Source organism: Anomaloglossus baeobatrachus, chromosome 1, assembly GCF_048569485.1.
Source record: "Anomaloglossus baeobatrachus isolate aAnoBae1 chromosome 1, aAnoBae1.hap1, whole genome shotgun sequence".
In the NCBI taxonomy this organism is placed as follows: Eukaryota; Metazoa; Chordata; class Amphibia; order Anura; family Aromobatidae; genus Anomaloglossus; species Anomaloglossus baeobatrachus.
Window position 1 is genome coordinate 648,119,331 of NC_134353.1, and position 19,344 is coordinate 648,138,674.

The window sequence follows — 19,344 nt, forward strand, 5'->3', positions numbered from 1 at the left end:
GTGACTATGGCAAAAATCCTGGAGACCTTGCAGTCCAGGCCAGTTGCTCAGACCATGGACACTGCTGTGTCTATGCTCTCCGGTCCCCCTCAGTTGGAACTAATCCGTACTTCAGGGGGGTCTCAAGCATCACAGGCTGAAGTCTCTGACTCAGATGACAGTCCCAGGCAGCCTAAGCGAGCTCGCTGGGAAAGACCCTCCACGTCTTCACACTGTTCAGGGTCGCAGCGACAAGAGTCTCTCTGTGATGAGACTGAGGACGGTGACCAGGATTCTAATCCTGAGGCCCCTCTCAATCTGGATGCCCCTGATGGTGACGCCATGGTTAATGACCTTATATCGGCAATTAATAGGCTGTTGGATATTTCTCCCCCAGCCCCTTCTGCAGAGGAGGCAGCTGCACAGCAGGAGAAGTTCCATTTCCTATATCCCAAGCGTAAATTAAGTGCTTTTTTGGACCACTCTGACTTCAGAGAATCGATCCAGAAACACGACGCTCATCCAGACAAGCGTTTCTCTAAACGTTCTAAGGATACCCGTTATCCTTTTCCCTCTGAGGTGGCCAAACGCTGGACCCAGTGTCCAAAGGTGGATCCCCCAATTTCCAAGCTTGCGGCTAGATCCATAGTCGCAGTAGAGGATGGCGCTTCACTTAAAGATGCCAACGACAGACAGATGGACCTTTGGTTGAAATCTGTCTATGAATCTATCGGCGCGTCGTTTGCTCCAGCATTCGCGGCCGTGTGGGCACTCCAAGCTATTTCAGCTGGTTTAGCACAGGTGGATGCTTTCATACATCCAGCAGTGCCGCAAGTGGCGTCCCTAACTTCGCAAATGTCTGCGTTTGCGACCTATGCTATCAATGCTGTCCTAGAATCTACGAGCCGTACCGCTATGGTGTCCGCCAATTCTGTGGTTTTGCGCAGAGCCTTGTGGTTAAAGGACTGGAAAGCAGATGCTGGATCCAAAAAAATGCTTAACCAGCTTGCCATTATCTAGAGACAGACTGTTTGGTGAGCCATTGGCTGAAATCATAAAACAGTCCAAGGGTAAGGACTCTTCCTTACCACAGCCCAGAGCAAGTAAACCTCAACAGAAAAAGTGGCAGTCGAGGTTTCGGTCCTTTCGAGGCTCGGGCAAGGCCCAATTCTCCTCGTCCAAAAGGACTCAGAAAGAACAAGGGAGCTCAGATTCCTGGCGGGCTCACTCACGCCCCAGGAAAACAAATGGAGGAACCGCTTCCAAAGCGGCTACCTCATGACTTTCGGCCTCCTCCCTCCGCATCCTCAGTCGGTGGCAGGCTCTCCCGCTTTTGCGACATTTGGCTGTCACAGGTCAAAGACCGGTGGGTAACAGACATTCTGTCTCGCGGGTACAGAATCGAGTTCAGTTCTCGGCCTCCACTTCGGTTCTTCAGAACCTCCCCACACCCCAACCGAGCAGATGCCCTGCTGCAGGCGGTGGACTCTCTAAGAGCAGAAGGAGTCGTGATCCCTGTCCCCCCTCACGAACGGGGGCGAGGATTTTACTCCAATCTCTTTGTGGTTCCAAAAAAGGACGGCTCCTTCCGTCCTGTTCTGGACCTAAAACTGCTCAACAAGCATGTGAACGCCAGGCGGTTCCGGATGGAATCCCTCCGCTCAGTCATTGCCTCAATGTCTCAAGGAGATTTCCTAGCATCAATAGACATCAAAGATGCTTATCTCCACGTGCCGATTGCTACAGAGCACCAATGCTTTCTACGCTTCGTGATAGGAGACGACCATCTTCAGTTCGTAGCTCTGCCATTTGGTCTGGCGACAGCCCCTCGGGTGTTCACCAAGATCATGGCGGCAGTGGTAGCAGTCTTGCACTCTCATGGACACTCTGTGATCCCTTACTTGGACGATCTACTGGTCAAGGCACCCTCTCAAGAGGCATGCCAACTCAGCCTGAATGTTGCACTGGAGACTCTCCAGGCGTTCGGGTGGATCATCAACTTCCCAAAGTCAAATCTGTCACCGACCCAATCACTAACGTATCTTGGCATGGAGTTTCATACTCTATCAGCGATAGTGAAGCTTCCGCTGGACAAGCAGCGGTCTCTACAGACTGGGGTGCAGGCTCTCCTTCAAAGTCAGCCGCACTCCTTAAGACGCCTCATGCACTTCCTCGGGAAGATGGTGGCGGCAATAGAGGCGGTTCCGTTTGCGCAGTTTCATCTGCGTCCACTTCAATGGGACATTCTCCGCCAATGGGACGGGAAGTCAACATCCCTGGACAGGAAAGTCTCCCTTTCCCAGACGGCCAAAGACTCTCTGCAGTGGTGGCTTCTTCCCACCTCATTATCACAGGGAAGATCCTTCCTACCACCGTCTTGGGCGGTGGTCACGACAGATGCGAGTCTGTCAGGGTGGGGAGCAGTCTTTCTCCACCACAGGGCTCAGGGTACGTGGTCTCAGCAGGAGTCCACCCTTCAGATCAATGTTCTGGAAATCAGAGCAGTGTATCTTGCCCTACTAGCCTTCCAGCAGTGGCTGGAAGGAAGGCAGATCCGAATTCAGTCGGACAACTCCACAGCGGTGGCATACATCAACCACCAAGGGGGGACACGCAGTCGGCAAGCCTTCCAGGAAGTCCGGCGGATTCTGATGTGGGTGGAAGCCACACTCTCCACCATATCCGCGGTTCACATCCCCGGCGTAGAAAACTGGGAAGCAGACTTCCTCAGTCGCCAGGGCATGGACGCAGGGGAATGGTCCCTTCACCCAGACGTGTTTCAGGAAATCTGTCGCCGCTGGGGGGTGCCGGACGTCGACCTAATGGCGTCACGGCACAACAACAAGGTCCCAACCTTCATGGCACGGTCTCGCGATCAAAGAGCGCTGGCGGCAGACGCCCTAGTGCAAGATTGGTCGCAGTTCCGGCTCCCTTATGTGTTTCCACCTCTGGCACTCTTGCCCAGAGTGCTACGCAAGATCAGATCCGATTGCAGCCGCGTCATACTTGTCGCCCCAGACTGGCCGAGGAGGGCGTGGTATCCGGATCTGTGGCAGCTCACGGTCGGCCAACCGTGGGCACTCCCACACCGACCAGACTTACTGTCCCAAGGGCCGTTTTTCCATCGGAATTCTGCGGCCCTGAACCTGACTGTGTGGCCATTGAGTCCTGGATCCTAGCGTCTTCAGGATTATCCCAAGGGGTCGTTGCCACCATGAGACAGGCTAGGAAGCCCACGTCCGCTAAGATCTACCACAGAACGTGGAGGATATTTTTCTCCTGGTGCTCTGCTCAGGGAGTGTCTCCCTGGCCATTTGCATTGCCTACCTTTCTTTCTTTCCTGCAATCTGGGTTAGAAAAAGGTTTGTCGCTCGGCTCCCTTAAAGGTCAGGTCTCGGCGCTATCCGTCTTTTTTCAGAGGCGTTTGGCACGCCTTCCTAAGGTGCGCACGTTCCTACAGGGGGTTTGCCATATCGTACCCCCGTACAAGCGGCCGTTAGATCCATGGGATCTGAACAGGGTACTAGTTGCCCTCCAGAAGCCGCCCTTCGAGCCTCTGAAGGAGGTTTCACTTTCTAGACTATCACAGAAAGTGGCTTTTCTGGTAGCGATCACATCTCTTCGGAGAGTGTCTGAGCTGGCAGCACTATCATCCAAGGCTCCCTTCCTGGTCTTCCACCAGGACAAGGTTGTGCTGCGTCCTATTCAGGAGTTTCTCCCGAAGGTGGTATCCTCTTTTCATCTTAATCAGGATATCTCTTTGCCTTCGTTTTGTCCTCATGCAGTTCATCGGTATGAGAAGGATTTACATTTGTTAGATCTGGTGAGAGCACTCAGAATCTACATTTCCCGCACGGCGCCCTTGCGCCGTTCGGATGCACTCTTTGTCCTTGTCGCTGGTAAGCGCAAAGGGTCGCAGGCTTCTAAAGCCACCCTGGCTCGATGGATCAAAGAACCAATTCTTGAAGCCTACCGTTCTGCTGGGCTTCCGGTTCCATCAGGGCTGAAGGCCCATTCTACCAGAGCCGTGGGTGCATCCTGGGCATTACGACACCAGGCTACGGCTCAACAGGTGTGCCAGGCAGCTACCTGGTCGAGTCTGCACACTTTCACCAAACATTATCAGGTGCATACCTATGCTTCGGCGGACGCCAGCCTAGGTAGAAGAGTCCTGCAGGCGGCAGTTGCCTCCCCGTAGGGGAGGGCTGTCTTGCAGCTCTAACATGAGGTATTTCTTTACCCACCCAGGGACAGCTTTTGGACGTCCCAATCGTCTGGGTCTCCCAATAGAGCGACGAAGAAGAAGGGAATTTTGTTACTTATCGTAAATTCCTTTTCTTCTAGCTCTTATTGGGAGACCCAGCACCCGCCCTGTTGTCCTTCGGGATTGTTGGTTGTTTGCGGGTACACATGTTGTTCATGTTGAACGGTTTTCAGTTCTCCGATGTTACTCGGAGAGAATTTGTTTAAACCAGTTATTGGCTTTCCTCCTTCTTGCTTTTGCACTAAAACTGGTGAGCCAGTGATCCCACTGGGGGTGTATAGCCAGAAGGGGAGGGGCCTTACACTTTTTAGTGTAATTGCTTTGTGTGGCCTCCGGAGGCAGTGCTATACACCCCAATCGTCTGGGTCTCCCAATAAGAGCTAGAAGAAAAGGAATTTACGGTAAGTAACAAAATTCCCTTCATTTCTGTTAATACATTCTTAAACAGATGTCTCGTCATTCTTATTTTGTAATCCCTTCTAATTATGTATGTAATGAAATGTAAGTACATGAAAATACCGATCACTGGCTTCCCTGGTTTTCAGCATTGCTTTGCTCTTCTTCTGGCCCATGTGACCTAAAAACAGAGTAACCGGCTCACCAAGGGGTTTTTATGTGTGGACCGGAAAGCTCTTGTGCCAATGTAAGTCAATAGCGCCTCGTGGAATACTCCATGGGCTTACATTGATGGAAGTAGCGCCCCACCACACAAAGGTCTCTGTGTGAGCCGGAAAAGTGGAGGAGCAGTCATGACGCTGGAATATGGGGAAGATGGCGATTATTTAGTACTTTTAATACACCTACACATGATTATATAGGTAGTTAAGAGGGCTTACAAAGTAAAAAATGGAGATGCATTGGGGCCATACATCTGTATATAAGATGCATCTTGACAGTTACTTTTGTTAGTATGCATTCTCCATTTACTGTCTAGGTTTTGACAATCTCTTTTTTTCGCACAGGTGTACATCGCTCCTAAGGCGGTCATTTTTGAAAGTGAAGGCGTGATCGAGAACTCGGCGGCTATGCTCAATAACATGCGGGTTTATGGCACTGGATTTCTTCTTCTCATGTCTGTTATTGTTTTTGTGGGTGTACGCTATGTGAACAAGCTGGCTTCTGTGTTTTTGGCCTGTGTCATACTGTCTATCCTGGCCATCTATGCTGGGGCACTGAAATCCGCCTTTGCGCCTCCTAAGTTCCCGTAAGTTTTAATGGTAAATTATTTACTTCTGGGGTTGAGGATAATTAAAATGAAAAGAAAAAAGCCTATTTATATCTACTGAACACGTTGGCTGGCTTTCAGATGTCCATGACCTTGGCCTGACCTTAACTTACCAAAGTCCAACTTGGCAAATGTCAGAATATCTTTTGTGTAATGTAATAGCGGGTATAATAATAGGTGTCGTTTGTGCTTCACTCCAAGGCTACATATTTCATTGTTTTATTTTTCCATATGGTGTAACAATCCCGCAGTTTACCTGTTCTCCTTGTACTGATGTTCCAGAGATTGCCGGCTTTTATCGTTTCATTTCTTGTGTGTTTTAGTATTTGCTTGCTTGGAAACCGAACCCTATCCAGTCTGGAGTTTAGCACGTGTGCCAAAATAGTGCAAACCGACAATACATCATCGCCAAGTGACTTGTGGGACCGTTTCTGTCACCCGCCTGGGTTCTTAAATGCGACGTGTGATGAATATTTTGTCCATAATAATGTCTCAGAACTAGAGGGAATTCCGGGCTTGAGCAGTGGCATTATAGCTGGTATATATACCTATATATTTTCCTCTTCTTTAACAAGCAGTTCACTGTTGACTTCTATGTTTTATTGCTATATTTTTTTTTTATATATATATTAACAGAAAACCTTTGGAGCAGTTATCTGCAGAAGGGAGAAATTATAGAAAGGGCGGCTTCACCCTCATCAGATGCAGTTGGCTCAATTTCTAGCACTTATGTCCTGGCGGACATTACTACGTCTTTCACCCTCCTTGTTGGCATCTTTTTCCCATCTGTTACAGGTAATGCATGTGTTTTCTGATCTTCCCACTTATGGTGTCATTTTAGTGCCCACATTTTGTCCCATAAATTCGAACATTTGCCAAGTGTGGAGCCCGGTGAGCTGCTTCTATGCTTGTGAGTTATGGATGGAGGTGCTTTTGTGCTTGTGAGTTATGGATGGAGGGGCTTTTGTGCTTGTGAGTTATGGATGGAGGGGCTTTTGTGCTTGTGCATCATGGATGGAGGGGCTTTTGTAGAATATGATGCAAGACTCTAAAGTGGGCTATCAGTTAGGCTTGTCCTTACCTCGTGATGGTTTAGCAATATGTGTGATAACTGGAGAGATCACTGCACAAACCCACCTAACCGTAAAACATAACTTCCCCAAAACATGTGTGTATCACTGTATCATCACACAGACAGCACATCTGCAATGCCTGGACCATCCAAGCTTCATGTACCCAAATAAGGACCACCAAAGAACCCTATGGTCATCTAAGTGCATTGTGGCTGAACCCTGTAAGCTCCTAGGTCTATGGCTGTGATACAAGCATAACATTGTGTCTGTTTCACGTGCATGTGAAAGTGGCCTTCCATAATTTAATTTAGCCATTAATAGCATACGCCCCATTTCAGATAAAATGTGCAGTCCGGCAGTGCTCCAGCAATAAATCTGCCATAGACTCAATTAGCCATCTGTGTCCTATAGAATGTCTTCCGACTCCTTACTGCAGTCTTTGCCAATCTACACAAAGCGGCTCTGCTTTCTTTGTATGCTTATCTCTGTGAGGGCATTGTGATTTGTGCTCCTCAAGGCTACACATATTTGATTACACCAGGGACGGACATATTATTAGTGTAACCTGTGCAGAAGCGCAGGGGTCCAAGAGTTATGGGGCCCATTTCTACCTCCTAAAAAATCGTAATTTTGCATCATGATGAGCTATTGAGTTGCAAAGGACCCATATATATCGTCTCCTGTCTGTGTCCTCCAGTGGATTACACAGAGGTTCATAAAAGATGCGTGGCAATTAATCATTTTAGGCTGAGGCCACACGGGGTTATGTGTGACTCCTCGCATGACACTCTGCACACGCTCACAGCACAGCGGGAGCCGAGTGTCATGCAAGGGTCATGCGACTGTGGTCCGATTGTGCAATCAGACCACAGCTGCAGAGGGGGGGCCAGCGCTGCAGAGGGAAGGGCTGACGCTGTGGAGGGGAGGAAAGGATTAATTTCCCTATCTCCTCTGTTGCTGGCTATTGCGATTCTCGCACTGCTCTTGCGTTACACCTGTGCAATGCGAGAGCAGTGCGATGTTTTTCTCGCTCCATAGACTTGCATGGGTGCGAGTAGAACGGGGATCCCATTCCACTTGTAGCATGCTGCAATTGTTTTCTCGGTCCAATTAGGGCGGAGAAAATAATAGCTCATGGGTGCTGCCCCATAGAGTAATATTGGTCCAAGTGGAATGCGTTTTTTTTTTTGTATCGTATGCCACTCGCACAATTTTTCTTGCCGTGTGTCCTAGGCCTTACCACGACTCTCATGCTTGACACTCTTTTTGTTACTATAGTCAGTGTCTACCCCCAGCTCAATGCTTTATGTATCCTACGGATCTCTCACAATGAGACTGGTGGATATCTGGAGTGCTATTTATAATGTCATGTCAATCTAACACGTCAGACTAAGTTATATTATTTTTAATATCTAAGCTGAACAGATTTGAGAAGCATCCATGTTATTCCATTCTGCACGCAACCGAGCTTAACTCTGCACTTTGCTTACTTACAGGGATTATGGCCGGCTCTAATCGTTCTGGTGACCTTAAAGATGCTCAAAAATCCATCCCAATTGGCACAGTCCTTGCAATTCTTACAACTTCTTTAGTCTGTATCCTTTGCTGATAATTCATTTACACTTTAAGTACTGAAAGAAGCTTTCTCACCCAATGTTATTATCTAAACCCTGTGTACTTGTGTATATAATGTAGTATAAGTGCAGTAATATACTCACTGATCATCGGCTTCCCCATGTTTGTAGCGCTGCGCCAGATCTCTTATAGGTCATGTGAGTGCTACTTCGACTTGCCATATCACACTGGAATTTGTGTGGGAGCCAGAAGTCGCGCTTACAATGTAAGCCTATGGAGTCTCGCTCTGACACCCCATAACTGTACACTGTAAAAGTGATTTTTGGCTCACATATAAATCCTAACGTAGTCTGGCAAATTGGAGTGACCATCATATGGCCCAGAAAACTGCGTAAGACAGCGATCAGTCAGTGTGAGGCAAAGACCCAAGATTTGATATTATGACCTTAATATATGGAGAATAGAATACTGTATATAAAACATACACTTATCTGTTACTTCCTCTGACTGTAAATGGACTTCAGATTTGAGCAATGTCCTCTTATTTGGAGCCTGTATCGATGGAGTGGTCCTTAGGGATAAGTAAGTAGGATGAACTCAACGGCTCTGGACAATGGTTTGTACAGAGTCGTGGCAATCTGATCTTGTCTCTTAGGTTTGGAGATGCAGTAAAAGGAACCCTAGTGGTAGGAGCGCTCTCCTGGCCATCACCATGGGTCATTGTGATTGGATCTTTTTTCTCTACGTGTGGGGCTGGACTGCAGAGTCTGACGGGGGCCCCGAGATTGTTGCAGGCAATAGCCAAGGATGGAATTATCCCCTTTTTGCGGGTGAGAATTGATAGGGCACCGAACTACAACTATGAAAATGTCTGTGTAAGAAGACTTTAGGAAAGTGATTGAGGACAAAGAAGTCGTTCAACATAGCATAATTTATTTTATGTTTTGTTTTTTTCCCCTCAACTTAAAGGTGTTTGGACATGGAAAGAGTAATGGAGAGCCTACGTGGGCATTGCTTCTCACTGCTGTGATTGCCGAGTTGGGAATCCTCATTGCCTCCTTGGATCTGGTCGCCCCAATCTTATCAATGTATGTATAAATTAGCAGATCTTTGACTGGATACCTTTTGAAAGAAATAACCAGGTTATGAGGAAGGATGTAGAAGGGGATGAAAGCTGTGAGAGTTGTGAATTATTTTGATAGATCTTTCTAAAAAGTAGTTTGGAAAAGTCAGCTCACCTAATCGTAGATAGGACAAAGTGCAAGGCAATCTTGTAGCACTGCAAGTTCCAGGAACAATATAGGAAAAAGTAAAGTCAGCGTCAAAGTCTTCTTTATATATAAAAAAAAATACTATCTCATATATGTAGAGATGCAGCATCCAATACCAGAATAATATACATATTACATATGGTTTTTCTTTATCGTTCCTTCCATGGGAGACCCAGACCATGGGTGTATAGCTAGCGCCTCCGGAGGACACACAAAGTACTACACTCAAACGTGTAGCTCCTCCCTCCGGGCTATATACACTCCCTGGATGACAATCTACCCAGTTCAATGCTTTGTGTTTCAGGAGGATACACACACTTGCATTCTCTGATATTTTTTTCTCATTTTTATTTTAATTTTAAAGATTTGGAAGAAAAGCTGGTCCAGTCTGGACTCCCGGCATGTCCCTTCACACCCCACTCTGTCGGCGGTGCTGTTAAGGTTGACTTTATAAGGCTGGAGCCTTCACATGCCGCGCTCCTTCACATCCTCTAAGAGGCTCTGGGTTGAAGTGGGAGCCTCCACGGTCCTCTCTGCTTGCAGAAGACCGGTCTCCATCCGCAACCCTGTCTGGTCCCTGCTGGAAGGAGCATTTACCCCCCTCTCCAGGGACATGGTCCTGCGTCTCAAAGCTAAGTATAGAGACGTTTTTCAGGGGTCCCGGGTACTTTTATTAGGGGGACAGTATGTGTTTTAGCGTTACTGTAAATTCCGGCCGATTCTGGGGATTTCCCCTGAGAACCGCGCCGAAGGTGCCTGCTCGTCGGCCGCATTTTTAAATCTAGGCCCCGGCTTCTGTTTGGGCCTAGTTTCGGTTTTGGCTTCTCTGCATGTTTTGCATACAGCGCCGCCCACCGCCCGACCAGCAGAGGGGAGGGTACTCCTCTCTGGGGAGATGTTCCCTCCCCTGTATATCTCCCTGTTTCTCTCTGCCCTCCGTTTTTCCCGCTCTTGGGCTTATACACGCCCCCCCTCTTTCTCCCAGCGCCATTTTCTCAGCGTTCTTACACTGGAGGGCGCTGGATGCTGCAGCTGCATACTATCAGGAAGGCTGACGCTTCACAGGGGAGCGGTGGAATCCGGAGGGCACACAGAGAGCACGGGCTGGTTAGCCACAACCTCTGGTTGTGGACTTTTATTACACTCTCAGGCATTCTACAGGAGTGTATTCTGGCTGCAGAGCCTCCACCTCAGCAGCATGTCTGTCACTAGGAGCAAGGCTGCAAACATGTACGCTATATGCACTGCATGTAAGCTCATTCTGCCAGAGCCAAGCACATACCCACATTGTGATGCCTGTGCTAACATGGTTGTGTCTCAGCCTGGAGCCTCCGCAGGGGTCCCTCCGGCTGCTTTGGCCCCGGTGGCTGAACCCCCGGCTTGGGTAGCATCCTTTTCACAAGCTATTTCCAAGTCTTTTGCCGACTCCATGGGGCAGCTGTCCCGGACACTGCTGTCCATGCATCAGCCCCCTTCTCAGGGTGCTTCGGCTGCTCCTAGCTCTGCAGAGCTCCCAGAGCATGTCCCAGGACCCCGCCCCCCTAAACGGAGACGCAGGGACCCTTCTCCTTCCTCTTCCCACGGCTCTGATTCACGTGCCGAGGTACAGGGCGAGGAGGACTCGTTTACTGTGGGCTCAGACGCTACCTCTATGTACCCCATTGACTTGTCTGAGGGTGATGCGGATGTTAGTGACTTGATTGCGTCCATTAACTCCGTGCTGAACCTCAACCCACCAGAGTCTGAGGAACAAGCCTCTCTGGTAGAGATACACCAGTTTACCTCACCTAAGAAAGCTAAAAGTATGTTTTTTAACCACTCCAGCTTTCAGACCACTGTTACCAAACCCAGGGCCTGTCCTGACAAACGTTTTCCGAAGCGTAGTTCAGATGACCGTTTTCCTTTTCCACCAGAGGTGGTTAAGGAATGGGCTCAGTCCCCAAAGGTAGACCCTCCGGTGTCCAGAATCTCAGCCCGCACAGTCGTAGCTGTGGCTGATGGCACTTCTCTTAAGGATCCCACTGACCGCCAGGTTGACCTTTTGGCCAAGTCTGTATATGAGGCGGCTGGAGCCTCGTTCTCCCCGTCTTTTGCGGCAGTGTGGGCTCTCAAGGCAGTCTCTGCCTCTCTGGAGGAGATGCATTCCCTCACCAGGGACTCTATGCCTGAGCTGGAGGCCTTAACTTCTCAAGCTTCGGCTTTTGCATCCTACGCCATGTCTGCCATCCTGGAGGCTTCTCACCGCATGGCGGTGGCCTCCGCTAACTCCCTCGCGATCCGCAGGATCTTGTGGCTTCGAGAGTGGAAAGCAGACGCTTCCTCAAAAAAGTACCTTGCGAGTCTCCCTTTTGCTGGGTCCCGGCTGTTTGGGGAACAGCTGGATGACATAATCAAGGAGGCTACTGGCGGGAAGAGTACTTCCTTGCCTCAAACTAAGGCCAGGAAACCTGTCCAGGGCAGGATCCAATCGAGGTTTCGTTCCTTTCGTTCCTCTAACTGGTCATCCTCGAAGCCCTCGACCGCGTCCACTACCGCAGCCAAGGATCGTAAATCGAACTGGCGCGCAAAGCCGCGTCCTCAAAAGACCGGAGGAGCCGCTGCCACTAAGGCAGCCTCCTCTTGACTATCTGGCTGCGCCAGCAACGTCCTTGGTCGGTGGCAGGCTCTCCCACTTTGGAGACGTGTGGTTCCAACACGTCGCCGACCAGTGGGTGCGGGATATCATCTCCCACGGCTACAGGATAGAATTTTCTTCCAGCCCGCCAAACAGATTTTTTCTGTCCACACCCCCTTGCTCCAAGGCCGCCGCCTTCTCTCAGGCCGTGGCATCCCTGCAGGCCAACGGGGTAATTGTTTCGGTTCCCGCCCGGGAACGGTTCAGCGGTTTCTACTCAAACCTCTTTCTAGTCCCCAAGAAGGACGGTTCCTCCCGGCCCATCCTGGATCTCAAGCTTCTCAACAAGCATGTTCAGGTGCGGCACTTTCGCATGGAATCTCTGAGATCGGTCATTGCCTCAATGACCCAAGGAGATTTTCTGGCATCCATCGACATCAGAGATGCCTATCTGCATGTGCCTATTGCGGTCTCACACCAGCGTTGGCTACGCTTTGCAATCGGAGAGGAACATTTCCAGTTCGTGGCTCTTCCCTTTGGCTTAGCCACGGCCCCTCGAGTGTTCACCAAGGTCATGGCAGCAGTGGTTGCGGTCCTGCACCTCCAGGGATTGGCAGTGATTCCTTACCTGGACGACCTTCTAGTCAAGGCCTCATCCAGTGTAGACTGCCAGCGGAGTGTCTCTCTCACTGTCGCCACGCTAGTTCAGTTCGGGTGGCTTGTCAACCTGCCCAAGTCCACTCTGACCCCGACCCAGGTACTTATGTACCTAGGGATACAATTCGAGACTCTGCCGGCACTTGTCAAGTTGCCCTTAGTCAAACAGCAGTCCCTTCGTCTGGCGGTGCGCTCTCTGCTGAGGCACCGCCGTCATTCCATCAGACACCTCATGCAGGTGCTGGGTCAGATGGTGGCGTCAATGGAAGCGGTTTCCTTTGCCCAGTTCCATCTGCGTCCCTTGCAGCTGGACATTCTCCGCTGTTGGGACAAGCGGATCTCTTCCTTGGACAGGCTGGTGGCTCTGTCATCACAGGCCAGGAACTCCCTTCAGTGGTGGCTTCAGCCCCTCTCCCTGTCACAGGGACGCTCCTTCCTGACTCCGTCCTGGGTGATCCTCACCACGGATGCCAGCCTCTCCGGTTGGGGAGCAGTATTTCTCCATCACCGAGCACAGGGCACTTGGACTCCGTCCGAATCAGCCCTCCCGATCAATGTGCTGGAGATAAGAGCTGTGTTTCTAGCTCTCCTAGACTTTCACCACCTGTTGGCGGGCAAGCACATTCGGGTTCAGTCGGACAACGCGACAGCGGTTGCCTACATCAATCACCAGGGCGGAACTCACAGCCGTCTGGCGATGTTGGAGGTTCAACGAATCCTCCAGTGGACGGAGGACTTCAAGTCCACCATATCTGCAGTCCACATCCCAGGCGTGGAAAACTGGGAGGCCGATTATCTCAGCCGTCAAACCGTGGACGGCGGCGAGTGGGCCCTGCATCCGTCAGTGTTCAGATCGATCTGCCGCAAGTGGGGCACTCCGGAAGTGGATCTAATGGCTTCCCGGCACAACAACAAGGTTCCGGTTTACGTGGCTCGCTCCCACGATCCTCAAGCCTTCGCAGCAGACGCACTGGTTCAAGATTGGTCTCAGTTCCGTCTGGCCTATGTGTTTCCCCCTCTAGCGCTCTTGCCCAGGGTTCTGCGCAAGATCGGAACGGAGGGCCGTCGAGTCATAATCATTGCTCCGGACTGGCCCAGGCGAGCTTGGTACCCAGACCTGCTCCGCCTGTCCGTAGAGGTGCCGTGGCATCTCCCGGACCGCCCAGACCTTCTCTCTCAAGGTCCGTTCTTCCACCAGAATTCTGCGGCTCTCAGATTGATGCCGTGGCTCTTGAGTCCTGGATCCTGACGGCTTCAGGCATTCCCTCTGAGGTCATCTCCACCATGACTCAGGCTCGGAAGTCTTCCTCGGCCAAGATTTACCACAGGACTTGGAGAATTTTCCTGTCCTGGTGTCGCTCTTCCGGCCATGCTCCTTGGCCGTTCTCCTTGCCGACCATCCTGTCTTTTCTACAGTCAGGTCTACAGTTAGGTCTGTCCCTCAATTCCCTCAAGGGACAGGTGTCGGCTTTGTCGGTATTGTTCCAGCGGCGTATCGCCCGACTGGCTCAGGTGCGCACCTTCATGCAGGGTGCATCTCACATCATCCCTCCTTACCGGCGGCCCTTGGATCCCTGGGACCTTAATCTGGTCCTCACGGCCTTACAGAAACCCCCCTTTGAGCCTCTCAGGGAGGTTCCTTTGTCTAGACTTTCACAGAAAGTTGTCTTTCTAGTAGCCATAACTTCTCTCAGGAGAGTTTCTGATTTGGCTGCGCTTTCTTCGGAATCCCCCTTTTTGGTGTTTCACCAAGACAAGGTGGTTCTTCGTCCGACTCCGGACTTTCTCCCTAAGGTGGTGTCTTCCTTCCACCTTAACCAGGACATTTCATTGCCCTCTCTTTGTCCGGCCCCTGTGCATCGCTTTGAGAAGGCGTTGCACACCTTGGATTTGGTGCGGGCGCTCCGAATCTATGTGTCACGCACCGCCGTTTTTCGGCGGTGCACCTCACTTTTTGTGCTAACCACGGGTCAGCGCAAGGGTCTCTCTGCTTCTAAACCGACCCTGGCTCGTTGGGTTAGGTCGGCTATCGCCGATGCCTACCAGTGTTCTCAGGTGCCTCCCCCGCCGGGGATTAAGGCGCACTCGACCAGAGCTGTCGGTGCCTCCTGGGCTTTCAGGCACCAGGCTACGGCTCAGCAGGTGTGTCAGGCTGCCACTTGGTCCAGTCTGCACACTTTTTCGAAGCACTACCAAGTGCATGCTCATGCTTTCGGCAGATGCGAGCTTGGGCAGACGCATCCTTCAGGCGGCTGTCGCCCATTTGTGAAGTTAGGTTTTGCCTACTTCTCAGTTTGGTTTATTTCCCACCCATGGACTGCTTTGGAACGTCCCATGGTCTGGGTCTCCCATGGAAGGAACGATAAAGAAAAAGAGAATTTTGTTTACTTACCGTAAATTCTTTTTCTTGTAGTTCCGACATGGGAGACCCAGCACCCTCCCTGTTGCCTGTTGGCAGTTTTTTGTTCCGTGTGTTTCACCGGCTGTTGTTAGTAGACAGAGTTCTGGTTTTGCCGAGTTTTACTCTATCTCTACTTATGGGTGGATGTCCTCCTTCAGCTTTTGCACTGAACTGGGTAGATTGTCATCCAGGGAGTGTATATAGCCCGGAGGGAGGAGCTACACGTTTGAGTGTAGTACTTTGTGTGTCCTCCGGAGGCGCTAGCTATACACCCATGGTCTGGGTCTCCCATGTCGGAACTACAAGAAAAAGAATTTACGGTAAGTAAACAAAATTCTCTTTTTCTTTATCGTTCCTATGGGAGACCCAGACAATGGGTGTATAGCTTCTGCCTCCGGAGGACACACAAAGTACTACACTCAAAAGTGTAGCTCCTCCCTCTGAGCTTATACACCCCCTGGAGAACCAGATCTAGCCAGTTTATCGCTTTGTGTTCAGGAGGCATACATCCACACATGCATTCTCATCTGATTTTTGATTTTTGGAAAGAGTTTGAAGAAAAGCGGGTCCAAGTCTGGACTCCCGGCATGTCCCTTCTCACCCCACTGTGTCGGCGGTGCTGTTAAGGTTGATTCCAAGGCTGGAGCCTTACATGCCGTGCTCCTTCACGATCCCTCCTGGGCTCTGGCTTGAAGTGGGAGCCAGCACGGTTCTCCATGCTTGGCAGGAGACCGGTCTCCATCCGCAGCCCTTCAGGATCCTGCTGGACCGGAGCACTCATCCCCAGGGACTTGGAACCCTGCGTCTCAGCAACCTAAGTACCTGAGACGTTGATATATTGGGGGTCCCTGTACTTTATTGTTGTAGGAGAGTGTGCTGAGTGTGTTTTATGACATTTCCGGCGGGTTCTCTGGCTGTCGCCTGAGAACCGCGCCGATGGTGCCTGCGCGCCGGCCGCACCGCTCAAATTTAGGCCCCGGCTTCGCCGGAGGCCTAGTTTCGGTTTCACTGCCCTCGCATGTCATTCATGCAGAGAGACAGCACGGCTCCGCCCAGCGGCCGTTCTGCACAGGGGAGGGACACTCCTCACTGAGTACATGTCTCCTCCCCTGTAAGTCTCTATGGCCCTCAAGATCCCGCTCGCAGAGTAAGCCCCGCCCCCTCTCTTCGCTCCGGCGGCCATTTTCTCAGCGTTTTCCCTGCGATCAGCACTGGTCTGCAGCATCCCTGCTGAGGTGCTTGGGGGTCCGGGCTTCGGGATTTGGAGGGCACACAACACCGCTCCAGCGGTCTGGTAAGCCACAACCTCTGGTTGTGGACCTCTGTATATACTCTCTGGGGGTCATTCTGGCAGAGCCCCCACTCCAGCAGCATGTCTCACACGAGGAGCAAGGCTCCAAAGCTGTATTCAGTATGCACTGCATGTAAGCTCCTACTGCCTGAACCGAGCACCTATCCACATTGTGATGCCTGCTCTAACCTGACGATGCCTCAGCCTGGAATCGCACCCCCAGTGGTCTCTCAGGCTGCTCCAGCTCCTGTGACTGAACCCCCGGCTTGGGTAGAATCCTTATCTAGGTCTATCTCCCAGTCTTTTGCCGACTCCATGGGACTTCTGTCCAGGACTTTGCTGAACATGCATCAGCCCCCTTCACAGGGTGCCTCTGCTGCTAGGGCTCTCTCAGGACCGGAGCTCACAGAGGATTCATCATCTGGTCCCAGACCCCGTCCTTCTAAGAGGAGACGCAGGGATCCCTCTCCTTCCTCGTCCCGCGGCTCTGTTTCAGAAGCTGACTCGCAGGACGAGGAGGATGCCTTTACAGGGGGCTCGGAGGCTAACTCCATGTGCCCCATTGATCTGTCCGAAAGTGACTCAGATGTTAGTGATTTGATTGCGTCCATTAATTCTGTACTGGATCTCAATCCGCCAGTATCAGAGGAACAACCCTCTCTGGCAGAAAAGCACCAGTTTACCTCGCCTAAGAGGACAAAGAGTGTGTTCTTTAACCACTCCAGTTTTCAGGCCGCTGTGACCAAGCCTAGGGCCTGTCCTGACAAACGCTTTCCAAAGCGTGGTTCTGATGACCGTTTTCCCTTTCCACCTGAGGTGGTCAAGGAGTGGGCTCATTCACCAAAGGTAGACCCTCCGGTGTCTAGACTCTCAGCCCGGACCGTTGTATCAGTGGCTGATGGCACCTCTCTTAAGGATTCCACTGACCGCCAGGTTGACCTTCTGGCCAAATCTGTATATGAGGCGGCAGGGGCCTCGTTCTCCCCGACTTTTGCAGCAGTGTGGGCTCTCAAAGCCATCTATGCTTCTCTGGAGGGGATGCATTCCCTCGCCAGGGAATCTATGCCCGAAATGGTTACCTTAACTTCCCAAGCTTCAGCTTTTTCATCCTATGCCATGTCTGCCATGCTGGAGGCTTCTCACGGCACTGCGGTGGCTTCGGCTAATTCCCTCGCTATCCGCAGGATCTTGTGGCTTCGAGAGTGGAAGGCAGATGCTTCTTCAAAGAAGTACCTTGCTGGACTCCCTTTTGCTGGGTCCCGGCTGTTCGGTGAACAGCTGGATGAAATTATTAAGGAAGCTACTGGCGGGAAGAGTACTTCCATGCCACAAACCAAAACCAGGAAACCAGTCCAGGGTAGGAATCAGTCGAGGTTTCGTTCCTTTCGTTCCTCCAACTGGTCGTCCTCTAAGCCCTCGGCCTCGTCCACTAACTCAGCCAAGGACCAAAAATCCAACTGGCGCACAAAAGCGCGTCCACAGAAGACCGCAGGAGCTGCTGCCACTAAGGCAGCCTCCTCTTGACTATCTGTCTGCGCCAGCAACGTCCTTAGTCGGTGGCAGGCTCTCCCACTTTGGCGACGCATGGTTTCAACACGTCTCCGATCAGTGGGTGCGGGATATCATCTCCCACGGCTACAGGATAGAATTCTCTTCCAGCCCGCCAAACAGATTTTTTCTGTCAACTCCCCCCTGCTCCAAGGCCGCCGCCTTCTCTCAGGCCGTGGCATCCTTGCAGGCCAACGGAGTAATTGTACCGGTTCCCGCCCGGGAACGGTTCAGAGGTTTCAACTCAAATCTCTTCCTAGTCCCCAAAAAGGACTGTTCCTTCCGGCCCATCCTGGATCTCAAGCTTCTCAACAAGCATGTTCAGGTGCGGCATTTTCGCATGGAGTCTCTGCGGTCAGTCATTGCCTCAATGACCCAAGGGGATTTCCTGGCATCCATCGACATCAGAGATGCCTATCTGCATGTGCCAATTGCAGTTTCACACCAGCGTTGGCTACGTTTTGCAATCAGAGAGGAACATTTCCAATTCGTGGCTCTCCCCTTCGGGTTAGCCACGGCCCCTCGGGTATTCACCAAGGTCATGGCAGCAGTGGTTGCGGTTCTGCACCTCCAGGGGTTGGCAGTGATTCCTTACCTGGACGACCTTCTAGTCAAGGCTTCATCCAGCGCAGACTGTCAGCGGAGTGTCTCGCTCACTCTCGCCACTCTAGCCCAATTCGGGTGGCTTGTCAATCTGCCCAAATCCACTCTGACTCCGACCCAGAGGCTCACGTACCTAGGGATGCAGTTCGAGACTCTGCCGGCACTTATGAAGTTGCCCTTAATCAAACAGCAGTCCCCTCCAACTGGCGGTGCGCTCTCTGCTGAGGCCCCGCCGTTATTCCATCAGGCACCTGATGCAGGTGCTGGGTCAGATGGTGGCGTCAATGGAGGCTGTTCCCTTTGCCCAGTTCCATCTGCGTCCACTGCAGCTGGACATTCTCCGCTGTTGGGACAAGCGGCTTTCCTCCTTGCACAGGTTAGTGGCTCTGTCGCCACAGACCAGGAGCTCTCTTCAGTGGTGGCTTCGGCCCCTCTCTCTGTCTCAGGGGCGCTCCTTCCTGGCCCCGTCCTGTGTGATCCTCACCACGGATGCCAGTCTATCCGGCTGGGGAGCGGTATGTCTCCACCACCGAGCGCAGGGCACTTGGACTCCATCCGAGTCAGCCCTCTCGATCAATGTGCTGGAAACCAGAGCCGTGCTTCTGGCTCTCCTAGCTTTTCACCACCTATTGGCGGGCAAGCACATCCGAGTCCAGTCAGACAACGCGACAGCAGTTGCCTACATCAATCACCAAGGCGGGACACGCAGCCACCTGGCAATGTTGGAGGTACAACGCATCCTTCAATGGGCGGAGGACTCCAAGTCCACCATATCCGCAGTCCACATCCCAGGCGTGGAAAACTGGGAGGCAGATTATCTCAGCCGTCAAATCGTGGACAGTG

The 19,344-nt window shown here is 51.6% G+C and overlaps 1 protein-coding gene across 4 annotated transcripts in view; it reads left to right on the forward strand.

Annotated features, from left to right (window-relative positions):
• The window catches only part of SLC12A6 (solute carrier family 12 member 6), an 88,016-nt gene that overhangs the window by 44,150 nt on the left and 24,522 nt on the right, over positions 1–19,344 (forward strand). For all 4 annotated transcript variants that reach the window (XM_075319796.1, XM_075319812.1, XM_075319803.1 and 1 more), the window contains 7 exons: positions 5,206–5,447; positions 5,792–6,006; positions 6,105–6,263; positions 8,038–8,136; positions 8,641–8,698; positions 8,772–8,946; positions 9,086–9,204. In XM_075319796.1, coding sequence (XP_075175911.1) covers positions 5,206–5,447; positions 5,792–6,006; positions 6,105–6,263; positions 8,038–8,136; positions 8,641–8,698; positions 8,772–8,946; positions 9,086–9,204 — 1,067 coding nt within the window. The remainder of the gene's footprint in view (positions 1–5,205; positions 5,448–5,791; positions 6,007–6,104; positions 6,264–8,037; positions 8,137–8,640; positions 8,699–8,771; positions 8,947–9,085; positions 9,205–19,344) is intronic.